Here is a 19082-nt window from a genome sequence, read left to right on the forward strand (position 1 = left end):
TCAGTTTCTTGAGGAGTTGCATTAATCTTTGGTTATAATGGGACATCAGGAAAATCATGGCATTGAATTGTTGAATCGCCTGAATTATGACTGGTGATCATACTGTTGGCTGGTTAATAAATATCTGAATTTGGAATTAATGTTAGCAATTGTTTCAATGGGAAGAAAAGCTGAGATATGTATGTCTCTTGTTACAAACCACATACTTCTAATTGGATGGAATTAACTTTTAAAGCCATAGTGAAATAAATTTGTTTATAGTGCTTCATGAAAGGGTCTTGAGTGACAAAGGGCAATGTTAAGAAATTCTCGAAATGTAATCTCTTAACAAATGCATTAGAAGCTTCCTGTTAACATTTTGTGTTTTGACAGGCTGGTGGAATTGGCTGTGTCAACACCAATCAATCCATACTGGGGAATTCTTTCCAAATGTTTGGCTTATGGCAAGGCTGTTTCAGACCCCTTTGTATACTCTCTGCTGCGTCATCAATACAAGAAGACATGGATGGACATTATTAATAGACTGCTTAAACGAAGCTCTTTAAACTCCTCGGCACTAACAGGTGAAACACCAAACAGCAATTTTGTACAAACAACTGAATGAAATAAACTTTGCAAACAAAATAGTTTGACAGATATGTGCATTTGGGATTTTTATTGGAATATGTGCCCAATGGAATTCTTGACTTTATTCTGCTTTCTACTACTTTAGACAATTATTTTCGTTAATGTTTAAAGGAAAATTCTCACAGCTCACCTTTACACTTTTGTAACGATGATTGATATTTGGTTCTTTTCTCAGGTGGACCTGGATGATTAGTGTGCACTTTCAGTGAGGTCCTGTAAATTCACAAGTAAAGTCACCTTGTAATTTCTGTGGGAAGGTGTAGAATTGCCGGAACTGAAAATAACACGAGTTGAAACACATTAATTGCAGGATAATCATTAATTGTCAACCAATTGAGGGGCAACATTTAGAATTCAATCTCAACTAATTCTGATATCAATAACCATCTCTGATTGTGTTTCTTTTTTTAATTCAAAGCTGTATCCATTTGAGTCATCAAATGCAAATGACATGGAGAACTATTATTAGAGAAATAAAAAAAAAGAGAATGCTAGAAATGTGAGCTTACCAGCATTTTTGGACATAGAAAAGATCAACATTTCAAGTCAATGACCTTTCTCCACCGATACTGCCAGACCCACTAAGTATTTCCAGCATTTTCTGTTTTTATTTCAGATGTCCAGCAACAGCAGTATTTTGATTTTCTAATATTAGAAAATATTAGTATTAGAGATAATAATGTCAGGGAATAACTTCCTTTGATCTTATTATCTCAGCAACGAACACCAGTCTTTATTGATATTATCACCTCAAGTTTTTTTATCTTTCTTAGCATCCATATCCATTTTTAATAACCCCAATTAATATTGTTTTCTATCATAGGCACTGTCGAATATTTTCAGGTATCTCATTGAAAGAAGATGGTGAATAAGTTAGTCCCATTTTTTGTATCTTGACTGATATTGAAATATGTAAAGAATATTTCTGTAAATGTCTTCTTTTCCTTAACTAAACAGGAAATAGAAATTCAAAGATGCTTTTAATATTTAAAATATTAATATTCAACATCATTTATATGAGTAAGAATATAATTAAAGTTTTGACTTGACTGGCAGTCACTTCAGAAATAAATTTTCTACTAAACCACCTGCTAATTGATTGGCTTACCTTTCAACTTTACTGCTGCTCCTGTTATAGCTTAACGTTTGGAGGAGCATGTCCATTACAATTCCTGTCTGTATGGCTTATCAGTCAATAACTGATGTTGTTACGAATGGTGGCATTTTGCCATAAATTACCAATTTGTTCTAAAAGAGTTACACATACCCTAATCACGAATTTTCAAACTGATCAGTGTGACGGATATTAGCAGCTTTCCAGCTAGTCCATTGTGAGAAGTAAAATTGGAAATGAACAGCTTAAATCAGGCAATCCAGCATTCAAAATGATGGGATAGTCTCTTGACGACGCCATGATTTTCTTGTGAAAAACACTTGTTCTGTTACTTTACTTGAAGAATTCAAGCTCCACAGTGAAATTAATTGTTATGCTAAGGTTCATAAATACTGCACTTGAAACAATCCACAATTATTGAAGGGATAAATGTAGGGGAATGTGTCTGGGTGGGTTGCTCTTCGGAGGGTCGGTGTGGACTTGTTGGGCCGAAGGGCCTGTTCCCACACTGTAAGTAATCTAATCTAATGTAAGAAATCAATGAAAACAAGTCAATGTTTAAATCTCATGTAAAGTGGGTATTATTGACTTTACCCTTCCAGAGTAACTGTCTTTTCAGTCTTTCTATTAAGAAAAACAACCTGAGCAGATTTTGGAGAATGTCAAAAGGTAAATGACAGTTTTGCATAATCTATTGTGGCTTGCATTGATAATTACAGGGTTGATAATGAACTCTCTGTGCAAAAAGAACAAGCAAATCTGAAAGTATAACAGCTCAAAAGCAAACAAATTCCAAACGTCCTAGATTCCATATAGTATGTAGGTGATTTCCACCCACAGCCACACTGGAACTGCTAAAATCTTCTCACTCTACCTTCACTCTCTGCCCCCCTTTGCGATCATAAGATTCCTGAGAGATGGACTGGTAGCCAATTCTGCCACTTTTTACCAACTGTTGGTGAATGGTCTCTGAGTTACAGTTTTCCTTCACATTGACCAGGATCAGCCAAAAATTTTAAACAAGGCCCAACCATTAAAATAGGCCAAGTTTCATTCTACTGCTGACATTTAAAATCAAAGCCAATGAGATTACAGATCCAAATAATAAAAATGATCACTTGCTCTATTTGGTCACTAAAACAATTTAGCCCAATATAGTTTCAGACTTGCTAGTTATGGCTGCATAATAAATTCAAAATAAATACAGAGGTAAATACTTAAGTTTTACTCTTTCTTAGCATCCATGTTACCTTTGTTATAAATCTCATTTATTAATATTGAATTTATTCATAGCAACTAATGAATACTTTCAGGTATCTCACTGAAGTTAGCCTCAAAAGGCTAATGGTGGATAAGTTAGAGTTGTTCTTTGTACCTTGGTTAATAGTGAAATATGTAAAATACATTTCTGTAAATGCCTTCTTTCCTCAACCAGACAGGAAATAAGAAAGCAACAAAGCCTTTAATATTCAAAGCATTGCCATTCAACATCATTTATATGGGTAAGAAAATAATTAAAATTTTAATTTGACTGGCATTCATTTCAGGAACAAATTTTCTGGTAAACTATTTGCTAATTGATTGGCTTACCTTTCAATTTAACTACCAATGTTCAAATTTTGTTGAGGCTACCAGGAGTATATGGCCTTCATTTATAATAGATTTTAATGGGTTTTGAGAAGATTTGCAGCTTAGGTTGAGGTTCTGGGTGTATGTTTACTAGCTGAGCTGAAAGTTTAGTTTCCAGATGTTTTGTCACCTTACTAGGTAACATCTTCAGTGAGCCTCCAACTGAAGCACTGCTGGTGCAGCCTGCTTTCTATTTATATGTTTGGGTTTCCATTGGATTGGTGATGTAATTTCCTGTGTGGACGTCATTTCCTATGGTGATGTCATTTCCTGTTCTTTTTCTCAGGGGGTGGTAAATGGGATCTGAGTCAATGTGTTTGTTGATAGAGTTTCAGTTGGAATGCCATGCTTCTACGAATTCTTGTGCATGTCTCTATTTGCCTTGTCCTAGGATGGATGTGTTGTCTAAGTCGAAGTGGTGTCCTTCCTCATATAACTATAAGGATATTAGTGAGAGAGGGTCATGTTTTGTTGTGGCTAGTTGATGTTCATGTATCCTGGTGGCTAGTTTTCTGCCTGTTTGTCCAATGTAGTGTTTGTTATAGTTCTTGCAAGATACTTTGTAGATGACATTAGTTTTACTTGTTGTCTGTATAGCGTCTTTCAAGTGCATTAGCTGCTTTTTTAGTATGTTGGTGGGTTTGTGGGCTACCATGTAACAAATATTACATTGGACAAACAGGCAGAAAACTAGCCACAGGATACATGAACATCAACTAGCCACAAAAAGACATGACACACTCTCACTAGTGTCCTTACATACAGATGAGGAAGGAAACCACTTTGACTGGGACAACACATCCATCCTAGGACAAGGCAAATAGAGACTTGCATGAGAATTCCTAGAAGCATGGCATTCCAACTGAAACTCTATCAACAAACACATTTACTTGGATCCCATTTACCACCACCTGAGGAAAAGAACAGGAAATGACATCACCATAGGAAATGGTGTCAACACAGGAAATGACATCACCAAACCAAGGAAGCCCAAACATATAAGTAGAAAGTGGGCTACACTACCAGTGTTTCATTCGGTGGCTAAATGAAGATGTTACTCAGTATGGTGACGAAACGTCTGGAAACAAACCTTCCAACTCAGCAAGCAAACCTGCATCCATAATAGATCTAACTAGAACATTTATTTTTCAAGCCCATATATTTTCTTACAATTTCAAAGAAATATTTGAAAATTGTGTCATTGCTAGCAGGATAGAATTTACTTTACAAACTTGGGAATGGAAGTAAAACCAACAGCCCAATGAATATTCCAGTTTTTAAGATACCTAACTAAATAATAGTCAAAAGTCACATGATACCTGGTTATAGTCCAACAGGTTTATTTAAAATCACAAGATTTCAGAGCATAGCTCTTCTGTCAGGTAAAGTCTTCACTTTATTTGACAAGGAGCAGTGTGCCGGGTCTAACCCCAGTCCAACACCGGCACGTCCACATCACAAATAATAGTTATACACTTGGATATTATATCATGAAACAAAAGTAAATTTGTTGTGATCAGTACATAATCTTTCTCAATGCAATCAGGAGCTCATAGCAACATAAATACAGTATCATTGAATCTTTTATACAGTCAAAGTTCTAAAATGTTACCAGAGAAGTGGGATTAGTATGGTATTAAACAAAATGGATACTAAATGAATGTTCTGGAATTGTTAAGCATTTAATGATTTACAATCTTAATGCTAGTTGTGTTTTTTTGGAAACTGTTTTATTTTTGTGGTATTTAGCTTGCAAATATTAAGGCAGAAGTATTTTCAGCCACTTAGTTGGGTAGGAAAATAAGATCATTTCACTGTAAAATGGCTGAAATTTTACACATGAACTTAGAGATTCAATTCAGATTTTTGTTTTACATGTCTTGCACTTATTTGAAAACTACCAAATAATGAATTGTTATCTATTGTGATACCTCAGCATTTTTAGCATTTTTTATACGAAGTGCGCATAAAACATTTTAGGCCACTAAAAACACAGAGATTCAATCTTCAGCCTGAAGTTAGTACAATCTGAATAATTGCACTTATGCACTGCACTGATGATTAACAGGTTTGATATTAGCTCAATCTTGGCAACAGGGGAGAATAAATCAATCAGTTACCATTGCTCAAGTTACTCAAACTGATGTTATAATATCCGTGTGTCAAGAACTTTGTAAGTCATTATTTTGAGTCACTATTGCAATTGTGGTTGAATTTTTTTGGTTCAGAGGAAACTACACAGCAAGTATCCACCTTCCATTATAAATGAAAGGGTATTATTAAATGCACATTGCTTCACAGGTATTGTAGCCTAACAACAGTATAAGCCATATTCTGTTCTTCCAGTATTTAATAATGCATAACAAATACATGCTTCAATAACACAGGCAGAAAATGAAGAAGCTAGTCCATCTAAAACTCTTCTTAGTCCCACTGCAGCATGTCAGAGCAGAATTTAATGGAGTCTATTGGAATGGTTATGATGGCGGGGTGGGGGGTGTGGATGTAGGCATGGAGAATTAAGAGGCATTAAAAGCATTGGCTTTTCACTTTCTAGGGAACTTGTCCCCAAATAAGTTGAGGGGTTGGAACACCCCACTGAAGGAAATTTGCCTGTCGGTGATGAGATATCAATTCAGCTAATTACTGAGCCATCTTTCACCAATTATCTGCCAGGATTTAGTGGTGGTTCAGAAGGCTCTGGTGACACATTGACAATTTTCCTACCTCTGAACCAGGAGGCCCAGAGTCCCACCTGCTTGTGTGTACCAACATCTCTGGTCAAGCTGATTGCAAATATGTAGTGATGGTGCAAGGATTGAATGAAAGCAGCACAGTTAACCCATGTCTCTTGAAGGTTGGCGAGCAAACTCTACTGGGGTTTGTGTCTGGTTGAGGAATCTGATAATGTGAAGGGTGGCCACTAAAACCCAACCCTGGTGAGTAGGAGCCCTGTCATGTTGAAATACCTACTCTCGTTTGAAGAACAAGTATCTTTGGAAATATTGTCATTTTTTTCTTTAACATTAAGTTCCTGTTAACATTACAAGCAACATTAAGGAGCATAGATTAGATTTAGCAGGGTAAGCACACAAACCACATCTCTTTGAACATGGTCTCTATTGTGAAAACTTCACTAATGACATTTGGGAATAATCTTATATATGAACTATTAACTGTTTATACACCTTTTTTGTTTAAACTTTTGACTTGATTGCAATCTATTTAATCTATTTAATCTTTTATACGTGCACTAAAAGAAAAACTGATAAAGCAACCATAAAATATGCTGACAACATCTCTAATGACAGAAGAGAAGGAAATTAAAAATGCTAAAGTTGCTATAAAAAGAATTAAGAAAAAGTAGTTTGAGAACAAAGTTACAATCAAAATAAAATGGACAGCATTGCATTTTAAGTTCCTAATTCGGTAGTTAAAGAACCACATTGTTATATTAAAGCTGACATAGTTTATTTCTATTTCCATAAAATTTATGGTAACCCAAGCATTGTAGCAGAATATCAAGAAGGGGCAAGTACAGGTAAACTGTGGCAAATCTTTTCATATAATATCCTGGATTGCCTCTCATAAACATTCAGCCAAAGTCAATGAAATCAGTCCAGCTAACTGCCTGACTGGGAACACATCAATAAAATTGGTGATCATTATAAAAGAAAGTGAACAACTGTAATTGGCACCACTGTGAATCATTGTCAGTGATGCACACGGTACATGAAATCATGTTTAGAATGCACTGTTAGCAAGCCCAGAATTTGTTATCCATCCTATTTGCTCTTCAACTGAGTGGCTTGCTGGGCCATTTCAGACTGATGCTTTCTTGAACTTCTACAATTCACACGGTGCATTTTTTAAATGTAAAGATTTTGACTCATGACAGTGAGGAAACATTAATGCATTTCCAAGTGAAGATGATCTGGGCCTTGAAGGGGACCTTGCTCGAGGTAGTGTTCCCGTTGGTGTGCCCTTGTTCTTTTAGATGGTAGAGTTTCCAGGTTTGGAAACTGCTCTTGAAGCAAACCAGCTGTAATGCTGAGGTGCAGCTTGTAAACATACTGCTGCTGTAGTGCACTGGGGTTGAATGGGGTAAATATTTAAGGTGGTGGATGGGCTGTTGATCAAACGGACTGCTTCATCCTGGTTGGTATCAAGCTTCTTAAGTGTCTTGGAATTGCAGTTATGCTGGTAAGTGGGAAGTATTACCTCATACTCCTGATTTCTACTCTATAGGTAGTGGACAGGCTTTGTACAGCCAGAACAATCAGTGAATTACTCCCAACAGAATTCTTAGCCTCTGATTTGTTCTTGTAGCCACTATATTTATATGGCTGGTCCAGTTCACGTTCTCGCCCATGATAATGGTGTGGAATTCAGCAATGGTAATGGTGGTGAATGTCATGGGGAAATGGTTAGGTGATTATTCTCATTAATAGATGATTAATGATCGCTTTCTGGCAGTTGTATAATGTATATGTTACTTGTCACTTATTATCTTAAGTCTTAATGTTGATCACATTGTGCTGAAAACAGGCACAGAATGCTTCACTACTTGAGGAGTCGTGAATTATATTAATGCTATGCAAATATGAGCAAGCATTCCCAATTCTGACCTTAAAATGGAGGGAAGCTTATTGACGAAGCAACTGAAATAGGATTGGCCTACGACAGTTCCTGAGGAATCCTGCAGAGATGACCTGGAGTTGAGATGACTGACCTTCAGCAACCTCAACCATCTTCCTTTCTTTGAAATGATTTTCTCCGATAGTTGTTGGTTTCACTTTTGCTGGGGTTCCTTCCTGTCACACTTAATTGAATGCTGAGTTCATATCAAGGGCAGTCACTCTTACCTCATGTCTCTTATCTCTTTTGTTCATATTTGGTGCAATGAGGTCAGGAGCTGAGTGTCACGAGCAGAATCAAAACTGAGCTTTTTCATAAGTGCTTTTTCATGGCATTGTCAACCACCCCTTCCGTCATGTTGTGGATGATTGAGAGTAGATTGATAGGATAGTAACTGCCTGGGTTGCATTTCTCTACGTTTTGTAGAGAAGATAAACCTCGCCAATCTTCTATATTGTCAGGTAAATGTCAGTATTGCAGCAATACTGGGTCAACTTGGCTCAGTGTCCAGATAGTTCTGAAGCACAACGTTTTGCAATATTTCAGCTGAGATATTGTCTTTGCTTTATTCAGCAATTGGATAAAGGTTGGCATTTGTGATGATGATGTTGATGATTCCCAGTGTTACTCTCTTCTGACTGTATACCGCTGTGCCACCAACACTGATTTGTCTATCTTGCTGATAGGATATGACATACCTACAGTCAATAATGATGGTGTCTGGGACATTGGCTGTAAAGTATAATTTGGTGAGCATAACTATGCCAAGCTTATACTTGATTAGTCCAGAGGACAGCTCATCCAGCTTTGTTACATGTCTCCATACTTTGGTTTTTGATGCCTAGATCAACAGTGGTCTTATTGTTATTTGACTTTTCTGTAGCAATTTGATATGACGGAATGGATTGCTAGGCTATTACAAGAGTCAACCACATTGATATGATTTGGAGACACATCTTGATCAGACTGGGTAACAATGGCAAATTTCCTTCCCTCTCAGGCATTGGAGGACCAATAGTTTTGTGATTGTTGTTATAGATTCAAGTGTTTCTATTTAAATTTCAGGTTTGTAAAAGAAATTTAAATTTCACCAACTTGCATAGCAAGAGGTGAACTTATGTTTCCAGGGGAGTAGCCTGGGCCTCTGGATTAGTGGCACAGTGACATCATCAAAATGCCTTTGCTTCAACTTTCTGCAAGCTGACAAATCATTCCATTTTGCAGCTAACCATGCACCCGCCTGAGGGTTCCTTTAGGGTAAAATTGAAGCAGATCCTGTCTTTTCTCGTGGTAGACTGATACTCAATGAAAATTCCTAGCGTGCTATCAAGAAACATATCATTTGATAGAAACACCACCTGAATTATTCTGTATCAGAAGATTATTCTGAAAAATAATCTAGAAGGTACATCATTCACTGTCACAGAGTCAAAATCCTGGCATTCCCTTCCTTATGGGTGTACCTGCATCACATAGAATCCAGAAGCTCAAGAAGGTGACTCACAAGAGCAATTCAGGATGCACAATAAATGGCCACATCTTGTGAATAAACAAAACATAGTGATAGTATTTCTCATTGTATGGGTTTCACTTGAGTATGTATTTTATCAAACTGGAACAGTACTATTCATTTAAATGAACGTATTTAAATTCTGTTTGTGTTGGGCACAGATAAATTTATTTTACAATAGTCATCAATAATTCCTAATTTTATTTACAATCACAATAGACGTGGAAACTAATGCATTTTTAAATGAATAACAAAAGGTACTTAATTATTTACAATAATGAAGAGAGTTGCACATTCCCTAAGCATCATTGGTTGACTGGACTGGATCACTTAGGCTGAACATTGGGAAAACAAATATAGACTAAACCATTAACTGCAGAGTTCAATTTGAATTTTAAATATGCAGTTTTTTTCTATGTCTGGAAATATTATTTTGTACATGTTACGTAATAGAGTTAACATCCAGAACCCATCGTAGCCTTATCCAGCCGTAATGTATTTATTTCGCCTCTTATCCTAATTCTTTAGCTGTAATACTTTAGCAACTCCTCCTGAACACACTACTTACTATAAAAGGAATGATAGTTTGCTACTGCGACATGCAGTTCAGTGAACCTGCACTAGGCTGCAATATAGCAGTAATTAAAAGCACTCCTGAGCATAATAGTAAAGTTTTCATGTAACTTTATTATTGACTGCTGTTTCAATGATTATCAAATTATGAGGTGTTGTGAATCTCACTTATCTTTGGTGTGCCTTTTTTTCCATTTTGTTAGAAAAGTTTTGCCTGCGTGGCTCCATCATATAATGCAGTTATCATTTGTAATAAGATATTGACAACCTCTTTGAAGTGCATAGTTTCAAGCAATCAGTGCCTGTGGACCTTTAGCATGTGGGTGAACAGTAAAATTCCACTGGAAAGAAGAACAAGATAATTGGTTATCCTCTTCAATTGTCAGTGGCAACACGGTTTTGCTTTTTAATCCACTTACATTCTGAACTTTCTTGAGGTTGTCTCAAATATTCTTGTAAGATTCCCTGCATTATGCCCAATGTATGAATTCAGATTACTTAATATATTAACTATCAATCTTTAGAAAGTTTAAAATGCTTACGATCTGTACAGACTTATTTTTTCATTATTTAATCAACTGGCTGGTGTATTTGTTGTTAAATTTACTGCAATTCAACTTGTGAGAAGTTAATGTAAAGCAGTGCCAATCATCTGCAGCAAAGCTTCTTGAGTAGTGTTGTCTGAGTTATATCCTCAGCTTAATGTTTTTCAGCCCCAACAGCTGAAAAGCAGCCTTGTTCATAGTGACCAAAGCACCGGAAAGCCTGGCTGTGACTGTAGCAAATAAATCCATTGATAACAATGAAATGTCAATAAGGTGAAGCGTTCACATTAAAGGCACATTAAAACGTGAACTATCAAAGATCACATGGGCTGGAAAGTGTTAAACACAAATGAGTATGATGTATGTTACATCTGTGATGTTGAAAGTGATTATATGTCTGCATAAAGAAATATTAGATACCGCATTATATTTTTAATATATGGGAATGTTGTTTGAATTTGCAAAAAAAATGTTTATTGTGATTTTATTAAAGTTAATATGAATGTAGAGAAACACTGTGTCAGGGTAATTTGTCCTGATTGTTGGAGGAATTTTTCACTGTCCTTTGTATGAACTTTCTATGCTTTTGACTGACGAGATTCGTCCTTGCTTTAGGATTCCTATTCCTTTGAGCATAAGCATGCATTTTATCATTGAAAGATCAGAACACTGGTGTGAAGTAATCAATGACAGAAAGAAATGACACATTACACTGTGGCAAGGTATTTGCAGTCTGTAATACTAGAACACTGCTTCAACATGTCTTTACAATCGCTGTAGGTTTGATACAAGTGCAATAAATGTTACTTCTGTACTGCAAACCTTACAATAATCCCAGAATGAAAAGAGTTAATATGTTTCTATGTTAATCTTCAAAATGGTAAAGAAAACTAATAGAACACGTATAATTCCATTTTCATGATCAGTGATGAAAATTTTCTAAATATTTATTGGAAGCACAGTTTCGATTGAAAAGTGCAAAGGTCGCAAAACCCTTACACTTTGAACAACCATGGATCTCCTGCATTTCCCCTCACTTCGCACACATTTACGTTATGGTGTTTATAATCCTATTCCAAAAATAGATGTCAAATTTCATCTTCATTAATCAGGAAAGTCTGAGAGTTCTATGGGATAATTGAAACAGTTAAATCTGTCAATATGTTTAAGCAGTTGACTTTATACAAACTCTGCATTTTATACTCTGGAAAGTATTCAGAACATGGCAGCAATCATTGGTAAAATGTGCACTGATCAAAATGACTTCTCAGGAATGTCAACACTATTGATCTTCATGGATCTGTGAACATACTTTAATAGACAAAGAAGAACATTCTGTGGCATCCACCAAATCTGCTTAACATAATTTACAAGTTTCACTGATTGCACTAATTTTGTCATATCCATATCTTCCTTTTCATGTTTTTATCTTTCACTTTTTGCATAATCTATTTGTGTCTCTAATTGTTTCACTGGAGATTTATTTCAAATCTGTCATGAAGGTATGGGATTTACGGAATTTATAATATGAAATTAATTCAATCTAAAACTGGATAAAACCTCACACCTGTCCATGATGTGGGGCTACCATCACTTAAAGCTAACATGACATTTGTAAGTGGGGAAATGCACTCTGGAATCAGTAGACAGTGGAAGTCATAGCAAGGCAATTGGAGACTAGAGAGAAGACTGTTAAATGATATAACAGGCATGATAGTGTACAGACCTAGATGCCTCAGAGGCAAATCATCCTTTTTCTTCTTGTGGGCCACGCAAAGGCATGTCATGAAGCAAAAGATAGCCATGGAAGTTAATCCCATGAGGGTGGCCCTCAGGAACTGTTTTAGTGCCACAGAAACTTTAATAACTTCATACTAGATATAATGAATGTAGTGATTGTAATGACGTCAGCCATGTGGATCTCATTGAATATGAGTTGCTGTTAACCTGGTCCAATCAGGGAGTCCTAGCTGACAGATAAGAACAGGAGTGTCTAAGCACTACCGCAGTTCGGCGGTAGTGTGGGGGTTAAAAGGAGGGGAAAAAAATTTAAAAAATTAATAAAAATAAACAGGGAATCACACCTGCACACACAAAAAAGAAGCAAAAAAAAAAAAGGAAAAAAAAAGAACAGGAGTGTCAGACATCCTGTTCACCTGAGAGCTGGCTCTGACTGGACCAATATCAAGTACTATGCACTTGTAAATTCAATGTGACTTGGTGAGGGGATACTGACTTCCATGGAGTTATTTAAGTGTCAATGAGAGAAAAAAAATCCTTCTGAAGAAATTCACTTGCAACAGTCATCTTTGAGTTGGGGTAAGCATTTCTGGCATCATGCCATTGTTTGGCAAGCTTGACTCATTCGATCCTGAAGACTGGGCACAGTATGAGTGCATTATTTTTCCAGTCAAAATAACATTGGGGCAGATGAAAAACAATGAGTAATTCTCCTGACAGCTTGTGGACCTGCAGCTTTTTCGGTTACAAAGAGCCTAATGTTTCCTGAGGCACCAGATACTCAAACTAAGAAATATTATGACACCAAGCTTCCTCTAATTCTGAGATGCTATTAGTTTTACTCAGCAGTTTGAGAACCGGAGGGATCCATGTTGGGATTTTTGACATGGTTAAGATGACTGGCAGAGGCATGTGACTTTGATTTCATCTTTTATGAGATGCTGACAGACTGTATGATATGTGGAATTAATGATGTAATCATGCAAAGGCACCAAACAGCTGAAGCCCAACTGAACGTCAAGCAGGCACTACAACTGGCTTTGTCACTAGTGCAGCAAATGGAGCATGGCAACTACAGGGTATGCCAATGGAAGTGGATACCCTCGTCAGGCTGACTGAGCTGTGGGAACACCACTTGAGTGAAGGGAATTGCATAGTCTCACTCAGGACATATCATGATCAGAGGGATTCTAGGTCAGACAACTGCAAAATCACATAACAAGCCTTGATGAAATGGTTAAAATTTTCTTCAGGGTTCAGGCTGGCAAGACCTTTATAGTTGCTGCCGATAAATAGACTCAAGACAGTAAAAGAGTCCCACTAGACCTAAATAAAATAAGAGAACTAATAGAGTGCATACCCTGAAAAGCCCACCTACATCTGGCTTGGGACAGTTAAATTGCTCAGCAACATCCAAATCAGAACCAATCAAAATAAATGTCTGGTTAAATAGTCACCCAATTCTAATGGTGGTTGATACAGACACAGCTATATCAGCAACACAAAACTGAATTTAACAAAATTCACTCTGGACTCTGGATCCCTGGCTGCACAGTGGCCCAGGGGTTAGCACCATTGCCTCACAGTGCCAGGGAACTGAGTTTGATTCCAAACACAGTTTACACATTCTTCCCATGTCTGGGTGGGTTTTCTCTAGGTGCTCCAGTTTCCTCCCATAGTCCAAAGATGTGCAAATTAGGTGGATTGACCAGGCTAAATTACCCTGTAATGTGTAGTTTAAGTGAGTTGGCCATGGGAAATGCAGGTTACAGGATAGGTTAGGGGATGGGTCCCGGTGGGATGCTCTTTAGAGACTCGATGTGGATTTATTAGGCTGAATGGCATGTTTCCACACTACAGGGATTCTATAAAGAAAAAACCTTTAAGTTTGCATAAGACCTCAGCTATATGGAGAACCTATACTGAGGAAACTTTACAGATTAAGGGTGCAACTTTGGTTTCGGTCTTGTATGAGAAACAGCTGGTTCAGTTATCACCAATTGCAGTAAACATTTGGGCCCAAGCCTGATGGGGTGAAATTGAGAAAGATTCAGCTAGATTGGCTCAACATTTTTTGATTAGAAAATGGCTGCCTGAGTGAAGTCCTAATTAAATGCCTGGAAGTTTTTCAGGAAGGTCTAGGGACTATCAAAGGAGCCAAGGCCACCTTGCTTGTTGAGCAACAAGCAAATCCATAATTCTGAAAGGTCCACCCAGTGGCATTTGCCTTATGTGCAAAAGTAGAGGCAGAAATCAGGAGGCTGTGAAGTGAAGGAATCAGCAAACCAGTTTAGTTTGTGGAATGGGCAGCACCAGTTGTATGAATTATGAAGCCTGACAGATCAGTTCTCCTTTGTGAGGATTTTAAACAAATGCTAACTTGCTTTTTGCAGCTGGATAAATATTCAATCCCTCGCATAGAGGACATGCATGTAAAGCTGGTGGGGAGGTTGTCCTTCACAAAGCTGGACATGAGCGATGCATACTAGCAATTGTGGTTTAATGAGGATTCCCAGATATATACTACAATTAATACCCATAAGGATTTGTACCAATATACAAGACTGCCATTTGGGGTATCATCAGCCTGTGCCATTTTTTAGAGGACAATGGAAAACATTTTACATGGTTGACTTCAAGTTGCCATTTATCTGGATGATGTGCTAATAATATGGAAAATCAATCAAGGGCACTTAGAGAACTTGGGTATAGTTCTTCGACCTTTGTCCAAGGCGATGTATACCTTAGAAAATAAAAATGTGTATTTTGGGCACTCCAAGTGACCTGCTGGGGTGTCAGAGTCGACTAGACTGGGTTACATCAGTCGGATGATAAAGGGAGGGCAATCAAATGTGCCCCAGCTCCCACGAGTGTACCAAAACTTAGGTCTTTCGTTGGATTGATGAATTATTACGGAACGTTCATATGTAAACTAGCCTCCATCCTGGTACCATTACATGTGCAATTGAGAAAAGTTCAGCCTTGGAAATGGCCTCCTAGCCAAAACGTCGCCTTTAAGGAAATGAAGAAGCAACTATCATTGTCTAAACGTTTGGCATACTTTGACCCCAAGCAAGATCTGCTACTGACATATGAAACTGCTCCATAAGGTATTGGAATAGTATTGACTCATGGATGGCCCAATAGAAAGGAACACTCAATAGCATGTGCTTCCCAGACTTTGGCTGATGCAGAGTGTGAATACACCCAGATAGAGAAGGAAGGTTTGGTGGTCATCTTTGCTGTGAGAAAGTTCCATCGATAAATTTATGGACATAAGTTTGTAATTGTAACAGACCACAAACCCCTACTGGGCTACTCAAAGAGGACAAAGCCATGCTGCCCAGAGCTTCAGGTCAAATTCTGTGATGGGCTGTCACTCTAAGTGTGGCGAAGGCCAAGTAACAAATGTGGATGCCTTGAGCCACCTCCTCCTGGCAGATGCACCACCAGTGGTGCCACCAGTGAAAATGTCTGTTCGGGTTTTAAATCTTCCCATCACTGCTGACAATATCAGACTGTGGATGCAGCAAGATCCAATCTAGGCAAACATTAGAACGATTGGTTGTGATGGGGGAAACAAAAAGGCCATCATAACCAGAACTGAAATGTTTTTGGACCTGGTGAGATCAGATTACCGTAAAGGATGGCATTTGTATTATGGAGAGCAAGAGTGATTGGCCTGAGCAAATGTCATTGCCAGATACTAACAGAACTTCATGAGGGTCATTCAGGTGTGTCCAAAATGAATATGTTGTTGAGAAGTTGTGTCTGGTGGCCACGATTGGATTCAGACATAGCTGCATTTGTGGGCAGTGCCCAGAGTGCCAACAAAAATTAATGAGAAGCAGCTGGTTCAGTGACCACCAATTGGTCTAAAACATTTGGGCCCAAGCCTGATGGAGTGAAATTGGATGACAATGATTCACTTAGATTGGCTCAACATTTTTTGATTATAAAAATTAGGAAGCCGATGGGTCGGTTCTCCTTTGTTGGGATTTTAAACCAGCCAATACCAATAGTAGACAAAACTTAATGCCAGCAGCTCACCCATATTCATGGGAATAGCTGGATACACCCTAAACTTGGTTACATGTCAACTATGCCAGTCCTTTCATTAGCCATTGTGGATGCCCATTCAAAGTGGTTGGACATGCATAGTGTTCATTCGTCAACCATAGGGACAATGACTGGAAAACTGTGAGCATCTTTTGCAATTTCTGGGCCCTTGGAACTATTGGTCACAGACAATGGGTCACCATTTACCTCGAGGAATTCAAGCATTTCCTGAAGTCAACTGGCATTCTTCATATAAGGATAGCTCCATACAATCCATCACCCAGTAGTCTGGAAAGACCAGTCCGAACTTTGAAATCAAGCTTAAAGAAACAGCCTACAGCTTCACTTGATACCAAAGTGATTATAGGACCACCATTTATGCAACTAAAGGGATAGCTCTAGCAGAGTTACTAATAGGGAGAAGACTCCACACCAGGTTAAATCTGATCTTCCTGGACCTGTGGGGAGGGAGTGAAACAGCTTTAGGAACCCCAATGCTGGACAGAAGACTCTGCTAAGAAAAAGACATAGTTTACTTCAGGAGTTGAAGTTTAATACCGAAACCATGGAATTGGTCTTGCCTGGGTGAAAGGCATGGTCGAAGTGAGGTCAGGTCATATGACGTACAAAGTTCAGATAGATGAGGCAGACCTGAACAAGCACATGGAGCACACGAAAGCTGCAACCTCACAAACAGTGCTGGAGCAAAACATACCCAGCTCCTCAGAACAACCAGAAAGGTTGAGGGTTCTCCCCTTCCATCCAGCATTGATGAAACCTCGGAGTCCGAGATGGACACAGTGGATGTTGCAGCCTCGACACCATTGTTGTTTGAAGAAGAGGATGAACGTTTTCTCAGACACTCTGGGTACAAGAGGTGGGCTACAGTCCAGTACATGTCTGAGGCCGAGTCAGAGGTACCAGACCTGGTGCAAAAATGTCCCTGGAGACCCAACAAGAAAAAGAATGTGCCTACGTACCCAGACATAAAGGGATGGGATATAGTGATTGTGGACCTTGTAGTATGTGAGTTCCCTGCCTGGAGCTGTTAATCTGGCCCAATCAGGGAGCCCTGGCTGATAGATATAAACAGGAGTGTCACAGGTTCTGTTCACTCTGAGAGTTTGGCTCTGAGGGAGCTGCATCAACGTCAAGTACCATGCACATGTAAATAAAGGATGGGGTACTAGCCTCTGTAGAATTATTTCAAGGATCAGTGAAATAATCTTTCCTATTATGCTGTCAACAGCACACCTCATTTTACATACTGCTCCATTCACACACCCTTTATTCGCTTACTGCCCATGTTCATAGTCTTATCCAATACTCACAAACCTAGCACTGTTGCAGGCCTCATATTCAAACCTTTTGACTTGCAGGCCATGTCAGCTGTTCAACTATGGCAGCCACATCAGCCAAACATATTGCACCGCACTCACTGCCACACTTTCCTCCGCCTGTCAGGACACAATAGAGGGAGCAGCTTGGACAGGAACACTCTTGTCCTCACACCCTGAGATGAGATCATTATGAAAACCATTGGAATGGCCAACAGGTCCATGGCAGTAGTAATGCTGAAAACAGAGGAACCAACTTTCAGCAGCCCACATTGCCCATACCTCACAATCTTTTCTAAAGTACAAACTCCAGCTTGTGTCACCATATCACATTAATTTCCCATCCTTCCCTCACCACAACCCTTTAATCTGCCTGTCCCATTTCACTGGTGCAAATCTCTCACAGCTTACATCCCAACTAACCTTGCACTGTCGGTCTCTCTCAGTCTCTTTACCTAATTCATTCATATAGAATGTATATAGCTGAGTTGCCCAGCAATGATCCTTGCAGCATTTCACTCGTGAGAGCCTGTCAACATGAAAATGCTAGGTTTATCACTAACTTGCTTCCTGTCTATGAATCAATCCTCCATCCATGCTAATATACTCCTTCAACTCAACGTGTTCTTTTCTTGACTATTAACTTCTGTATGCCACCTTATCTAATGCCTTTTGGAAATCCAAGTGTACAATATCTACAGCCAGTAGATTAGTAACATCCTCAATACTATTAGTAACATCCTCAAAAATAAGTCTAATAAATGTATCAAATATATTTTGATTATGTAAAACCATATTGAGTTTTGTCTAATTATGTTTTGTGTTGCATTGTTAAAATTTCTCTAATAACACATTTATGCACTTTCCTGATGGCCATTGTTAAGTTAACTGGCCTCTATTTCTCTGTTTTCTCTTTCCCTTGTTTCTTAAACAGTGGTGTTAATTTGCTATATTTCAGTCTGATTGGCCCTTTCTAGAAACTAAAGTTATTTTAGACCCTTATAATCAGTGTATCTGCTATCTCTACTGTTATCTTTTATAGAACCCATGGATTTAGATCAATGGTCTGAGGAGTTTTATCAACTTTTAGAACCTTTAATATTGCTGCCACCTTTTTCAAATCTGATATTAATTACTTGAGGTCCTTTAATCTTGTTGTCCACTTGGTTGCCCTTTCTTTCAGGTATTTAATGTGAACTTTTTATTGTGAAAACAGACAGAAAATATATGTTCAACGTCTCTGTGATTTTCTCACTTGCCCACAATAATTTCTCATGTTGCTGTCACTAAGGAATCAATATTTTCTTTAA

The 19082-nt window shown here is 38.1% G+C and overlaps 1 protein-coding gene across 1 annotated transcript in view; it reads left to right on the forward strand.

Moving 5' to 3' along the window:
• The window catches only part of LOC140463722 (G-protein coupled receptor 26-like), a 33905-nt gene extending 32656 nt beyond the window's left edge, over positions 1-1249 (forward strand). The window contains exon 3 of the mRNA XM_072558069.1: positions 373-1249. Coding sequence (XP_072414170.1) covers positions 373-604 — 232 coding nt within the window. The 3' untranslated portion in view covers positions 605-1249. The remainder of the gene's footprint in view (positions 1-372) is intronic.
• The last annotated feature ends 17833 nt before the right edge of the window (positions 1250-19082 follow it).

This window comes from Chiloscyllium punctatum, chromosome 38 (genome assembly GCF_047496795.1).
Source record: "Chiloscyllium punctatum isolate Juve2018m chromosome 38, sChiPun1.3, whole genome shotgun sequence".
Taxonomy (NCBI): domain Eukaryota; kingdom Metazoa; phylum Chordata; class Chondrichthyes; order Orectolobiformes; family Hemiscylliidae; genus Chiloscyllium; species Chiloscyllium punctatum.